We start from the raw sequence: 15,020 nt of genomic DNA, 5'->3' as shown, positions 1-15,020 counted from the left end.
ACAGGTATACATTTCTAACAGAGTCTTTTTATACCCTGAACCCATTTTCAATGGGAAATCAGGGAATAATGGTTTTGTTGAAATGTATGTAACAGGCAGAAGGAGGCGTGGCAGACCCCAAAAAGTATATATATTCTTGATCAGGGCGACGAGCTGAGTTGATTTGGCCCTGTCTGTCTGTCCGTATGTATGAACGCGTCGATTTCAGAAGATATAAGAGCTAGAGACTTCAAATTTTTTAAAATGTCCGTAATTACAGCGCGCATATCAAGTTTATCATTAAAAAATCGATAACTCATCCCGATCTTTTTTTAGCGATAAAAACCTTATCGAAAACCAGTTATAAAATTATATCTTCTACACCTTTATTGCTAGAGTCTCCAAATTTTTAATATATGCTTATATGCAATTTATACAATTTCGGTTTTTGTTAAAATTTACCCCCCACCCTTAAATTCACCCCCTCACCCTCACTTTTGTAAAAAGCGTATTTCAAATACTAGAGACTTGTGCTTTGGCAATTACATGCATATCCATGTTATAATCATAATCTGAAAGTTTGAAGTGAAGATCGTACGTCCACAAAAAAAGTTATTAAGCAATTAAGTTCTCATAGTAAGCGCTCACTGCCGCCCATGCGTGTTTATGCTTGTGTGTATATATGTATGTAAATGTTTGTGTATGTGTGTGTATGTGTTTGTGTATGTGTGTGTGTATGTGTGTGTGTGTATGCGTTTGTGTGTATGTATGCCTGTGTGTGCGTACGTGCGTGTGTGTGTGCGTGTTTCTTGTGTAAGCTGAAAGACGCGAAAAATTATTTAAATATCTATTGCTCCAAGGGTTCAGGGGATCTCGTAGTCGAGCAGTCTCGACTAGAGCTTTCTTACTTGTTATGCTGAAATTTGTTGTCATTATTTCGCGATTTTTTGTTATCACGTCGTAATAACCGGTGATTGACTCAAAAATATGAAAAAAATCGTCGGCATAAGCGGATTGTCGTTAAAAGCTGAGACGTACTAAGCAGAGGCTCTTTCATATAAGTTTGTATGGGGACCAATCAAGACAACGAATTTTCGTTGGACGCTTTAAGCGGAGTCGTTATAACCGGATTCTACTGTAGATCTCTCACATCTTCAAAGCTAGTGTCTCCAAATTTTACATGTAGGTCAATATAATATACGCATTTTATACAGTTTCGGCTTTTGTGAAAATTTACCCCCGACCACTTTATCCGCCTCTAAAAACATATTTGTAATAGGCGTATTTCAACTGCTTTCTTACTATTTTGTAAGAGAATTAAGTTTACATTATCTTACCCTTAGACCCTTTTATAAAGAAATAAATAATAATAAAATACCTTCATACAATAACACTCCATCCCAGCAAAAAACTAACGAAATTTTCAACAATCAATATCTTATACCACACCATGTCCATATTGTGACGAGCAATATAGGTATGCACGTATTATTGTATATGAACGTACGTAGTTGCTGTACGTTTATATGTATATACGTGCAAATACATGTTGCTACACACAGCGACACGAGTACTGTAGGAGCGACCCTCGCTTCTGGAAAGGGGTCAAGGTCCTTTTTCGCTCCTACAGATTCAGCAATAGGCTCGCGTCGCACATGCGACGATCATAGAGAACCGTTATCCGATGTGCCGTTCGGGCCGGGTAATAGTGGTGGACACTTTCACTCGCAGGGCATCAACGGTTCATCGGCCAATGGGAGGCTGCCACGCGATTTGGCGGGAAAGTGGCGTCAACCCAGATCACGCCACTTTACCGATTTTATGGGCACTAGCGGCAGAAAGGCCCCTAACAGGCTCCGTTACCACACGAAGCAGGGCCTGCGGCTAGGCTATAAAAGGCCACCGGTAGCTCCATATGGGGATTCAGAGACCATAAACGAGATATAGAGTGAAGAGTGCCGAGAGTGAAAGCGATAAGTGAAAGTCAACGCCAGCGGCACCCACGAGGACATTGGTGCAGACGAGGACAGACGTGCAGCTTAACCGAAGCCTGCATATACAGGAGTGAGTAAGTTCACGTTGCCGTGCGTAAGATAAGTAATGTGAGTGAAACGAAGCTAGGAGTGGCCTGTACATCCGAGCGAACCGCCGGAGTTTACAGATCCTGGCGTCTTCTGAATCGCTCAAGTGAACCTAGCGTGTCTTAGCACAACACTCTTCCAGCCGGAGTACGCTAAGCCAGCACTCGGCATCCTGTGGCAACTGTGCCTTGCGAAAGCGAATCGAGAGCGAGTCTTCATACTCTAAGTGAAAAGTCAAATTACAAACTTATTCAAGAAAATATATTTCACGTAGTTAAACCATAAATCACAAGTGACTAACTATTATCTCAGGGGCTTCAACAAATATATTTGTTGGCACGAACTCACAGTCAGCTGAAACTAGCCCAGCTTAGACTCGGGATAAACCGAAGGTTCGTTACAACTGGCGCCCAACGTGGGGCCCGAGCCCCCGACCCTGAGATTAAGAGTCTCATGCTCTACCGACTAAACTAGCCGGGCACACTGGAGGCAGTTTGGCGAGTGGGTTGAGAGGAATGAAGGACCGACTGTATGGACGCCGTGCCTCACTCAGGGATGATCTGGAAGCAGAGCTTGCGCATGTGGCGCGGCTGTGTGTGCCCTCCACTAGCGCAGCTGCGAGCCTGCAGGATACGCGGCAAGGTGAGATGAGAGCCACATCCACCCCGCAACCTAAAATAAGGCCACGAGGGCCCGGCACCACAGCTCAAGAGTATCCAAAGGTGGCCAAACAAGTGAGGGAGTGGAGCTTCCACTCTGATGGCACCACAAAGCCTTTGGAGTTCCTGGAGCAAGTGGAGTGGTCGGCCGAGACATATGGCTTGGAGTTGGACATGATCCCTAGGGCGATGCCAGAGCTGCTGAAAAGCATGGCCTTGAAGTGGTACGTGGCCAACAGCCGATACTGGACGGCGTGGGCAACGTTTGTGCGCAGCTTCTAGGAGTTCTTCTTCGACGTCAAACGTCGGAGGCAAATGGTAGATGAGAGCTTCAAGGTCTGCATGGTTGAGATGCAGACTCTCATGCGGCCTCTGCGCTATGGAGCAGACCGCTAAATGAAGCTAATCTACAACAACAGCCTGCGCGATCTGCGTGCCTACGCCCGGCCGTATCTATTCCGGGGTCTGGTGGAATTGATGCACCTGGCAGACGAGTTCGAGGAGCTGGAGAAGGACCGCGAGAGGTTGCGACAACAGCCACAGCCACAGCCTGGCCGGCCACGAGAATATGGCTGCATGGAAATCGTGAGTGCCAGCGGACCAGCGCAAGCAAGTGCTGGAGGAGAATCACGACGCAGCCACCGCTGGCCACCTTGGGAGCCGGAAAACGGTATTACTGGCCTGGCATGCACAGAGATGTGCGGACATACGTGCAGCGCTGCGAAGTGTGTCAGCGATATAAGCCCAGTCAGCTGCAAGCTGCTGGGCAATACTGACGCAGGTGCCCGTGAAGCCATGGGCAACAGTGTGTTCCGATTTTGTGGGCCCACTGCCGAGATCAAAGCACGGGAACACTATGCTCTTGGTCTTCATCGATCGCTTCTCAAAATGAACGGAGATGGTGCCGCTGCGGAGTGTGAATACATCTGCTCTCCAAAAGGCATTTCGAAAGCGGATCTTGGCGCGATTTGGCACGCCAAATGTGCTCATTACAGACAATGGCATCCAATTCAACAGTCAGGCGTTTAAGGTGTTCCTGGAGGAGCTTGGTGTGCGTCACTAGCTAACAGCACCATACACGCCTCAGGAGAATCCCACCAAGGGGGTCAACAGAACGATGAAGACTATGATTGCGCAGTTTGCTGGAAGTGACCAGAGATGTTGGGATGATGCATTGCCGGAGTTAACGTTGGCGTCAACAGCAGCGTGTCAGCATCTATAGGGTATACGGCAGCCTTCATCACGCAAGGGCGAGAGCCAAGGTTGCCCAAATCTTTGTTTGACGCGCACACCATCGGCACAGGGCGGCGCAGAGTCCAGTGAAGAGAGCCGGCAGTAGGCGGCAGTGGAAACCGGCCGTAGCGGACAAGGTGTGGGCAAAACAACGCCACTTGTCCAAGGCCGCAGAAGGATTCGCAACAAAAGTGCCACCACGTTATGGAGGCCCATATATAGTGGCCAGTTTCGTGTCCCAGTCATCTGCCAGATCAGGTCGGTGGCGGATAAGTGGACCAGGACGGCGCATGTGGTGGATATCAAGCCGTGGAGAGGAGACACGGGTGAGCAATAGAGCTGTTATTTTTTTTTTCGAAAGAAAAGGGAGTGAATACACAGCAAAGTGTATTGCTTCTCATATAAGCAGCCAAATGTTGCTCAAAGTGCACAATTTTGTCGTCGGTGCATATCTGTGGCTGGAAAATCACAGTTGTCAGTGTACAGTAGTGCACTTAAGACTTAGCTGCCAGTGCATGCGCAAGCAGCACCCATATTAAGTACATGCGCACCCGACAACAAAGTAAAAAGGGAAAACAACAACAAGCATAGGCTGCTTCCATGCAAGAGAAAACACTGCACGCTTACAAAAGCGTAGGCAAGGTTCAAGCGCTAGCGCACGAAGCGGCGCGAAGGTTTCAAAGCGAGCGACACCTTAAACCACAACAAAACACACAGCGACATATAAAACAGCCGACGAGAAAGAGATACATAAAACGGCCAACAACAATGCAATGCAGCAGAAGAGCTTGTATATGAACGCACGTAAAACGGTATCAGAGCGATACCGTACCCGGCCGAAATCCAGCAATAAGGCGGGGAAAGCTAGATCAGGCTGGATAAAGGACACACAGGAACCGTTATATGCTGCCGTCTACGCAGCCGGTGGCGAGACTGGGCATGCGGGCATCGGGCCGGGCTTCTTGTGTCATCATCAGAGTGCACCGGCGGCACTCAAGTGCGCCGTACACACGTCGATTCCCTGCCACGCGACGATTCCAATCGGTTGTCCGTGCTGGGGCGTAGGCGCGTTTTGCTGGCCGATCCTCGCGTACAGGCTAGCGGCTTAGCTGTGCCGAATGTACGCGAATGGGGAGTGAGCCGCAAAATGCCTGCCGGCGTCAAAGTTCGGCACCGGTGGTAGTTTCGAACGACATCGATGGGGCCAGCTCCCAACAGCAATCCGAAAATTTGTCTGCAGTGCCGCAACGAAGTCCCAACAGCAACCAGCAGAGTAGCTGGACTTAGAGGACGGCTAGGGAAATACAGATACTGGCCGCCGCGCATACAGGTGCCAATGCCACCGGGGGCTGCAAAACCAACAGGTGAGTTTTGCAGTAGCGCCCGGCGTGGGCAGATACAGCGGCGTCCCATCGCATACACTGGGCATGCAGTGGGACAAGTGGCTGCTTGCTGGGAGAATGTGGTTGCAGAGGCCTGCCACGCGACTGGCTCCACCGGCTGTGGAACTTTGGGCGTCGGAAAAGCTTCGCAGCTGATCCTCGCGCACTGACCAGCGGCTTTGCTGTGGAGCTGTGCGTGAAAGAGGAGTGGCACACAAGCGTACCGCCGCCAAAGATTCGACACCGATGTCCACATGCGAACGACATCTGTGGCACGACGCCACCGGGGATTGCAAAGCTAATAGGCTAGCTTTCAGGCAGCGCCCGTCGTGGCTATTGCAGCGACAGGCTATCAGGTCGAGGGTCATCAAGAAGGAGGCTGCCCAGACTGGAAAAAAGGTGAAATTTTTACAATTTTTGGAAATTTAAAAAATATTACACTCCATTTACTTACCAGCAGCATACAGCATTGCTAGCGGTAAGCGGAAATGCAGCTGATGGCGTTAATGGAGCAACGTGGGATGGAGTTGACGAAGCGGCGCGAAGTAGCGTCACCCCAAATCACGCCACAGTTTATTGTCATTCAGTATCGCGAAGGCCAAATATTAAGACTTACTAATCAAATCAAGCATAGAATTGACAACATTCACAATAATCCCGTTTGCAAAAAACCCTACAGTTATCCGTTCGCCGCCGAGCAAGAAATAGAAGCTCAAGTTCAGGAAATGCTTTAGCAAGGGATTATCAAGGAGAGTAATTTGTCATACTGCAGCCTCTTATGCGTTGTGCCCAAGAAACTAGATGCTTCAGGGAATCAAAAATATCGACTAGTCGTCGATTATCAAGGATTGAACGAAATCACTATAAACGATAAATTCCCCATCCCAAATATTGACGAAATCAGTATTTTACAACAATCGGTCTTGCAAAAGGGTCCCACCAGATAGAAATGGATCCAGATTCTATTACCGAAACTGCATTTTCAACAAAAAATGGACATTATGAATACACACGAATGCCATTTGGGTTGAAAAACGCACCAGCAACTTTTCAGCGTTGCATGAATAATGTTTTAAAAGAGTTAATAAATGAATGTTGTTTAATACATATATCTCGATGTTGTTATTGTACTCTTGACATCATTAACCGAACACTTGGAATTGTTGAGAAAGTTGTTTAGCAAATTAAGAGAAGCCAACCTAAAGTTACAGCATGATAAGTGCGAATTTCTTAAAAGGGAAACAAAATTTTTAGGCCATATAAACCCATATGGCATCAAGCCCAATGAAGATAAAATATAACAAGTAAGAAGATTCTAGTCGAGACTGCTCGACTAGGAGATACCCTAAACCCTCCAATCTGATATTCTAATCATTGTGCACTTCTTTTCGGCACACATACATACACACGCACGTATTAGAACGCGATCTGAAAGTTTCAGAACATAATCAAATTGTTCAAATGTATGTACATTCCAATGCACAAGTCTCTAGTATTTTAAATACGCTTTTTACAAAGTTGATGGTGAGGGGGTGGAAATAGGAGTGCGGGTAAATTTTAACAAAAATCTAAATTGTATAAAATATATATAAGTCTACATTTAAAATTTGGAAGCTCTAGCTCTAAAGGTGTAGGAGATATAATTTTATAACTGGTTTTCGATAAGGTTTTTAATCGATAATAAAATATCGGGAGTAGTTATCGATATATAAAGAAAAACGTGATATGCGCGTGATATACGCGGACCTAGGAAAAAAAGTCGCTAACTGTTATATCTTCTGAGATCGACGCGTTCATACATACGGACAGACGGACAGACAGACAGACGGACAGGGCCAAATCAACTCAGCTCGTCGCCCTGATCAAGAATATATACTTTGTGGGGTCTGCCACGCCTCCTTCTCCCTGTTATATACATTTTAACAAAACCATTATACCCTGATTTCCCATTGAAAATGGGTTCAGGGTATAAAACAAATCCGTTATATGCTGATTTCCCATTGAAAATGGGTTCAGGGTATATAAAAAAAAGGAAATAAAATTGATTTAAGAATCGAAGCTTATCTCTAGGCCTTTAAAAAATTAAAAATTCTAATTTCAAGTGACCCAATACTTGCTTGCCCTGATTTCAAAAAAATGTTTCAAGTCACAATTGACGCTAGTAATGTAGCACAAGAAGGCAAAGCTATTTGTTTCGCTAGTCGAACACTAAACGATCACGAACAAAAGTACAGCTCTATTGAGAGAATTATTGGCTATTGTTTCGGCAACACAATATTTTCGTCCCTATTTATTTTTTTAGGACTTTCGAGGCATTAAGTGACCATAAGCCATCGGTTTGGCTCCACTCAATACAATATCCCAACATGAAACTCCAAAGGTGGAAAATTCGCCTGTCAGAATCCGATTTTACAATAAAATATGTACATCCAAGGAAAACCCAATTATGTAGCCGATGTGATTTCACGCATTCAATCACAGCACGAAGAAGAAATGTTAAGAAGTGCTTGTGCAACTGTACATAGTGCGGAAGAGGATAGTTCATTTTTAATCCTTTTAGCGGAAAAGCCTTTAAATCACTACTCTCAACAAGTAATCATGGTTAGAACAGACAATATTTCAGTTAAAGTAGAACATTATTTCAAAAAACAAAAAATTATAATAAATTATAAAGGGATGTCTTTCGAATCTGCAAAGCAGTTATTAATAGACCACTTTTTTGCAAAATCCAGTGCACTCTATATTGAAAGTGATCCCGAATTTCTTATCATCCAAAAAGCTTTCAAGGAGATAGTCCATGACCAAAAAACTTCCATTGTAAAAGCATTATTATATTTAAACAAGTAAGAAAGCTCTAGTCGAGACTGTTCGACTACGAGATCCCCGAACCCTTGGAGTAATAGCTACTTCAATAATTTTTCGCGTCTTTCAGCTTACACAAGAAACACGCACACACACACACACACACACACACACACACACACACACACACACACACACGCACGCACGCACACACAGGCATATATACACACACACACACATACACAAACATTTACACACACAAGCATAAACACGCATGGGCGCAGTGTGCGTTTACTATGAGAACTTAATTGTTTAATAACTTTTTTTGTGGACATGCGATCCCCATGAAACTTTCAGATTAGTCGAGCACTGTGGAGTTTTTAAACTCATTCACGAAAGTGAAATGAGTATAGTGGTTTATTGCATGTCCATCTTGCTGTCCGGCCGTCTGTCCGTATGAACCCATTTTTTCAGCGCTATTCAAGATAGAGACGAAATTTGGAACATATATTCGTGTATACCCTCGATTTATAAATTGTTGAAACTTTTCCGATCCGCCCACAAGGAGCACACGATTGACTGATAGTAGGTTATGCAAAGCGAACAGTTGATTTAACAGCATGACGTCATTATTTCAGAAAATGTTTGGCGCGCGTTTGAATTTGTATGAAAATCAAGCAACTTTGACACTGTTATTTGTCTTAAAACTAGTAGACTAAATAAAATGAGCTGGGCGGCTAATCACATGTTCTATATAGATTCACGAATCGGAAAATATAAAAGTTTTTGTTAATTTTTATACTCTAAATTCTTTTCTAAGCAGTTATTGATCATACAATCCCTTGACCACTTTTACTTTTGCATATAATGGATTTAACCTTACTATCAAAGGCTTGAATTTGTAAAACTAAAGAGTTACTACTAAGTATCATGCATTTCCCATTAATCCGCATCATTATATGTACTAATTTCATTCTTTATATCACAAATCCGATGGCTATAGATGATACGCAGCATTAGCTTCTGTCTAAGTTTTAAGAGCTGATTCAGGCAGTTTATGCTTTTCCTTAGGTTTCAATACTCATAATCATACAAGTTTACGACTTGGCAATTAATACACAAATATTAGTTCATTCTACCGGATGTTTCTGATATGACAGCAGGTGTGAGCAGCACCTTTATTGATGCAGCTTCAACGTGTACTATATTTAAATTTGTAGGTAAATTGGCATAAATAAACAATACTGATAGCGAAAACCCAGTTAACTATGTCCATCAACCATTCCTGCTGACTTATTGGCCATTTGTGCTGCATTCGAGAGGCCTCCCTGTTCATTCCATTATATACTTAATTTCTTTATTGTATGGTAATAAAATTAGTGATTGACCATTTTTAAGGAATTTACTATTGAAATTTCCTTATATATAGTTAAGTTTGATTGCTTTGGACGACTTAGTCGATCTCTGCTGAAATGCCTTCCAAGCTTCAGCCGGGATAACATAGCAAAATCTGATAATGTGACGTCACAAGAGAGCTGTTAGTTAACATTAAAAGTAACGGGACTGCTCTTTGCGCAACTACTGTATCTTTTAACAGTGCAAGGAGCATGGCAAATCTATTTTCCGATATACCAGAAATTTTATGACTCGTAGTTGATGAGCTAGAAAGCTGAAATTTCAATAGATTGGTGTTGGCCAACCAAGATAAAAACAAGTAAGATCGTTGGAGTCGGGCGATACCGGTTGCAGAATATTCATTCACAGCCAAACGCGAAAGCCAATTCCGAAGAACGCAAAATTAGCCATACGAGCTAATGTGCCAAAATGAGTAATATCACTAACCAGAGAACACATAGACTAGACATGTAGAACAAACTTTTTCAACACCGAAAAAATGAGCTGAAGAGACCGGACAACTTCGTATTTGGTCGGCTCGGTCTTCTGAGGCTCAAGCAGTAAAAATAAGGCAAGACAAATTCAGTGTGCTGCGACTGCTGCCACGAAATGCACGCAGTACCAAATGAAGCACGGCTATGCGCTCTTTTTCCCTTACTCACTCTCTCCCTCTCTTTATGCTCTCTCTCTCTATGGTCTTTCGAATAGCAGCAGCGCACAAAAATTGAAAATTGTTCGCGACGATCTCAGCTCGTTCCTTATGAGTGAAGGGTATACCGAAACTTGTAAAGCGTTCGCCACGTTCATACAAAATGTTAGCGTTTTCATGATTATTTCTAAGAAGGGTATGAAATGCACACACACTTGCTCCCTTGCTACATGTACTATGAGCATTTGTATGCCTGTGTGCGAAGCTCTGGCCACCTGTAGCAATTTTACAGTTCAGCATTTGCATTTGGTCGATCTTGTGAAGTGCTCACATACATATGTATGTATGTATGTACATACATATATACATTTGATTGTGTGTACGCATGGGATGTGCTGCTCACAATTATGGGATATCACTTGTAGAAGCATTTGTATGCCTATGTGGCTTTACATGTGCGTGTGTGTATGTCTTTGCTTGTATGCATGGGAGATGAACATTGGCGTGTGCCTACCTCAACTTTTAATGGTGTGAACGATTTTAGGTTTTAATTGAAGAGGCGCTTTTATTTAAATAGCTGACTATCTAAAAAGACAAGTGCACTTCCCAATACTCTGTGGCACTGTGACCGGCTTTAGATAGTCAGCTATTTATATAAAAGCGTCAAAAGCAAACTTTGGGCTTTACAATTTGTACAGGCTGTTGTGCACAGAAAGAATACATTTTCGCGCTTAAAAGAAGTGCAGAGTGAGTAGAATATCAGATTCGAGGGTTCAGGGTATCTCCCAGTCGAGCAGTCTCGACTGGAGCCTTACTTGTTTTAAGAATATTTTTTATACCCTGAACCTATTGAAAATGGCAAATCAGGCAAATCATAATGGTTTTATTAAATGTATATTACAGGCAGAAGGAGGCGTGGCAGACCCCAAAAAATATATATATTCTTGACTAGGACGATGAGCTGAGTCGATTCAGCCCTGTCCGTCTGTCAGTATGTTTGAACGCGACGATCTCAGAAGAGCTAGAGAATTGAAATTTTTTTCCGAGGTCAGTGTATACCACGCGGATATCGCGTTTTGCCTTAAAAATTGATAACTTGCCCCGTTATTTTTTTTTTTATCGATTTAAAACATCGAAATGCAGTAATAAATTTAAATCTGCTACATCTTTAAAGAGTCGCCGAGTTCCGATTTTTGTCAAAATTAACCCCCACTCCCTTATTCATCCCCTCACCCACATATTTGCAAAAGGCGTATTTCAAATACTAGAGACTTGTGCTTTAGCAAATACATGTGTATCTATGTTATGTTCCCAATCCTAAAGTTTCATTCATGATAGTCCATTCATGATAGTCATGATAGTCCGCAAGAAAAGTTATTAAGCAATTAAATTCTCATAGTAAGCCACCACTGCGGCCAATGCGTGTGTATGAGTGCATATGCACTGTGTGTGTGCATAGTTGTTGTAGTCGGGCACTCTCGACTAGAGCTTTCATACTTGTTTTAATCTGTTCAAGTAAAAATTTTGACATTTAACCAAATACTAAATACTTTTTGCTTTAATAGATGGAAGTCCTAGTACGAGAAATGCAGGATCAGGAGCATGGTGTGCCAGTTCGACAACAAAAGATGTTTCTTACGTCTATTCCATATGCATTCATGGGTAAGTCCGACACTTAAAAAAAAAAAAGCTTTGAAGCTGCAAATAACGACATTTTTTGATCATGCAGGCTATGATTTAATTGAGTGGCTTATGGATCATTTACAAATAGAGGAGTCGGAGGCATTAAACATTGCCAATCAGTTGTGCCTACATGGCTACTTTTTCCCTGTCAGTGATTCAAAGTCTCTGACTGTTAAAGACGACTCATCTCTTTATCGCTTCCAAACTCCTTATTATTGGCCGTGGCAGCACAAGGCACCGGACAATGTGGAGTATGCTATTTATTTGGCAAAACGTTCACTTCGTAATAAGCAGCGCCATGCATTAGAAGAATATGAGGCCGAAGCTTTTGCTTCACTCCATAAAAACCTTAAAGGCAAATGGGACTTTATTTCAATGCAGGCCGAGGAGCAAGTACGGCTTGCCAAGGAGCGTAAGAAAGGTGATAAAATTGTAGGCGACTCACAAGAACGTGCTTATTGGCGTGTACATCGTCCACCACCCGGTCAATTTACTCCCCTTGAGCCGTGCCCGATCCCATCACGAGATCGTCAGGGACAGAAACATAGCAAAAAAAAGACTGTCGATGATATACAACGTGAAGTGGAGTTTCTGAGAAAAACCTTAAGTGGAACACGAATGAAAATGTCTCAAGCATGTGAATCTCTTATTTGCTACTCGGAGACATTTAGCGAATATGATTTTTTTCTACAGCCACCGCTTCCCTCTAATCCTTGGGTTACTGAAGATGTTACTTTTTGGCAACTGAATAGTACTTTTGTCGACATACCTACTGAAAAGCGCGTAAAGCGCTGGGCTATTTCTATAGAGGAATTAGTTTCTGATCCCACAGGGTTGCAGGAGTTTACAACTTTTTTAGAAAGAGAGTACTCTCACGAAAACATACGTTTCTGGATTGCAGTAAATCGTCTCCGTCGAACTGCTCACTCGAAAGTAGCCCGCACAGTTAATGAGATATTTGAGTAAGAATTTTTGTTTTCATAAATAGACGGGTAATCATGCTGAATTTTTGGTTTTAGAGAGTTTCTTAAACCTGGAGCGCCTTGTGAAATCAATATTGATGGAAAAACTATGGAAAATGTACTACGTGGTCTTAAGAATCCATCGCGTTTCACTTTTGACTGCGCTTCAGAACATATTTACATGCTTCTGTTGAAAAAGGATTGTTATCCCCGTTTTATACGTTCCGATCACTACAAACGACTTATTGATAGTGGTATCCAACCTTCGCATAAAAAAAGATTCTTTAATTTTGGTGCCGTAAGTGGAGCTAAGAAGAAAATGACTGCCGCTCTTTCAAATCAACCAAATTTAGGCGACGTGATTAAGAGCACGACGACAGGCAGTACAGCTTGTGGTACTTGCACTGTTACAACTGCGCCTTCTGGTAATCTAGCGCGACGACGTGGTAGTGACCGCAGTCTTACTGGCTCGGCACTTGAGCTAGTAATTATTGATGTTAATAAGACGACTAGTTCTAAAGTGCCGCATTCTCACTCACAAAATAATCTGTGTGAGCTTCCGTGCAGGTAAGCTACTATAGCAACTATATATATAATAGATAGTCTGGACATGTAGAATTAAGATTTTTACACACTAAAATTCGACTGTTAACTCCCAGACAACTTGGTATTTGCTTTAATCCATTACTTTTACGTTACGTTGAATACCACTTGAGCTAGCAATCACTGCTGTTAAAAAGACGGCTAGTTAAAAAATGCCGTATTCTCACTCAAAATAATCTGTGTGAGCTTCTGTACAGGTAAGCGACTATTGCAACAGTATATATAATGGATAGACTGGACATCTAGAATTAAAATATGTACACCTTAAAATTCGGTTGTTAACTCCCAGACAACTTGTTATTTGCTTGAATCCATTACTTTTACGTTACGTTGAATACCTTGAACCCATTGAAATTGGAAATCTGGGTAGATTTGTTTTCTTGGAAACGTATATAACAGGCAGAAGAAAACGTGACAGGCCTGTTAAGTATATATATATATTCTTAATCAGGGCGACGAGCTGAATTGATCAAGCCCTGTCCGCCTATCTGTCTGTCCATCAGTATAAATCAAACCTTCCATATAAGAGCTAGAGATTTGAAATGCTTTTTGATAAGTCCGTATATGCAGCGTAGATATCGAGTTGGCTGCTAAAAAGCGATAACTACTCCGATATCGATTGAAAACCTTTTCGAAAATCAGGTTTAGAACACTGACCAGAGAACACATAGACTAGACATGTAGAACAAACTTTTTCAACACCGAAAAAATGCGCTGAACGGACCGGACAACTTCGTATTTGGTCGGCTCGGTCTTCTGAGGCTCAAGCAGTGAAAATAAGGCAAGACAAAATCAGTGTGCTGCGACTGCTGCCACGAAATGCACGCATTACTAAATGAAGCACGGCTATTCGCTCTTTTTCCCTTACTCACTCTCTCCCTCTCTTTATGCTCTCTCTCTCTCTCTCTCTCTATATGGTCTCTCAAATAGCAGCAGCGCACAGAAATTGAATATTGTTCTCGACGATCCCAGCTCTTTCCTCTTGAGTGAAGGGTATACCGAAATCATAAAAGCATTTGTCACGCTCATGCAAACAAAATGTAAGCGTTTCGATGGTTATTCGTGGGAAGGGTATGAAAGCGTTGATACGCATAAACAATATTATTTCGCGACGGGCAAGTACACACACACTTGTAGTCCCTTGCTACATGTATGAGCGTTTGTGACCTGCGTGCGTTACTCTTACTGCTTGTAGCAATTTTAAAGCCCAGCATTTGCATTTGGTCGGTCTTACGGACTGTCATAACCACTTTAAACAGATGTACTATGTATGAACATACATACATATGTACATAAGTACATTTATATATTATTATTGCTAATCATGTTTATAAATGTGTTTATATCCGTAAATAATTATATATAATTAAAATTATTTTACACACATTTTTAACCGAAAAAATTATCGTAAAACACTACTAACTTTATTAAATGCTTTGCAATACATATATGAAATACACATGTCATATTATACTCAAGCTTTACTCATTATTGTCAAAAATTTCTAATTAAGTCATAATGGCCCATTTGATAGTCACCCTACGATTCAAATCATACAAAATTTACAAACTACTAAATCCAGAGACAATTAG

General features: G+C 42.3%; 1 protein-coding gene across 11 annotated transcripts in view; it reads left to right on the top strand.

The window, feature by feature from the left end:
* Positions 1-15,020, top strand: part of LOC108617795 (regulator of G protein signaling 7) — a 150,585-nt gene that overhangs the window by 47,347 nt on the left and 88,218 nt on the right. For 10 of the 11 annotated variants that reach the window (XR_016271179.1, XM_089474975.1, XM_089474974.1 and 7 more), the window contains 3 exons: positions 11,746-11,842; positions 11,910-12,825; positions 12,883-13,392. Coding sequence is in view for 10 of the 11 variants with exons in the window: in XM_089474975.1 (XP_089331101.1) it covers positions 11,746-11,842; positions 11,910-12,825; positions 12,883-13,392 (1,523 nt within the window). In the remaining variant the exon portion in view is untranslated. Of the gene's footprint in view, positions 1-95; positions 10,921-11,745; positions 11,843-11,909; positions 12,826-12,882; positions 13,393-15,020 lie in introns of those variants that run through there. The other variant, XM_089474982.1, reaches the window with a different exon arrangement.

The sequence above is a fragment of the Drosophila arizonae genome, chromosome X (genome assembly GCF_054131065.1).
Source record: "Drosophila arizonae isolate 15081-1271.41 chromosome X, UAZ_ARI_1.0, whole genome shotgun sequence".
NCBI classification, from domain to species: domain Eukaryota; kingdom Metazoa; phylum Arthropoda; class Insecta; order Diptera; family Drosophilidae; genus Drosophila; species Drosophila arizonae.
This window is presented reverse-complemented; position numbering and strand designations above follow the sequence as displayed.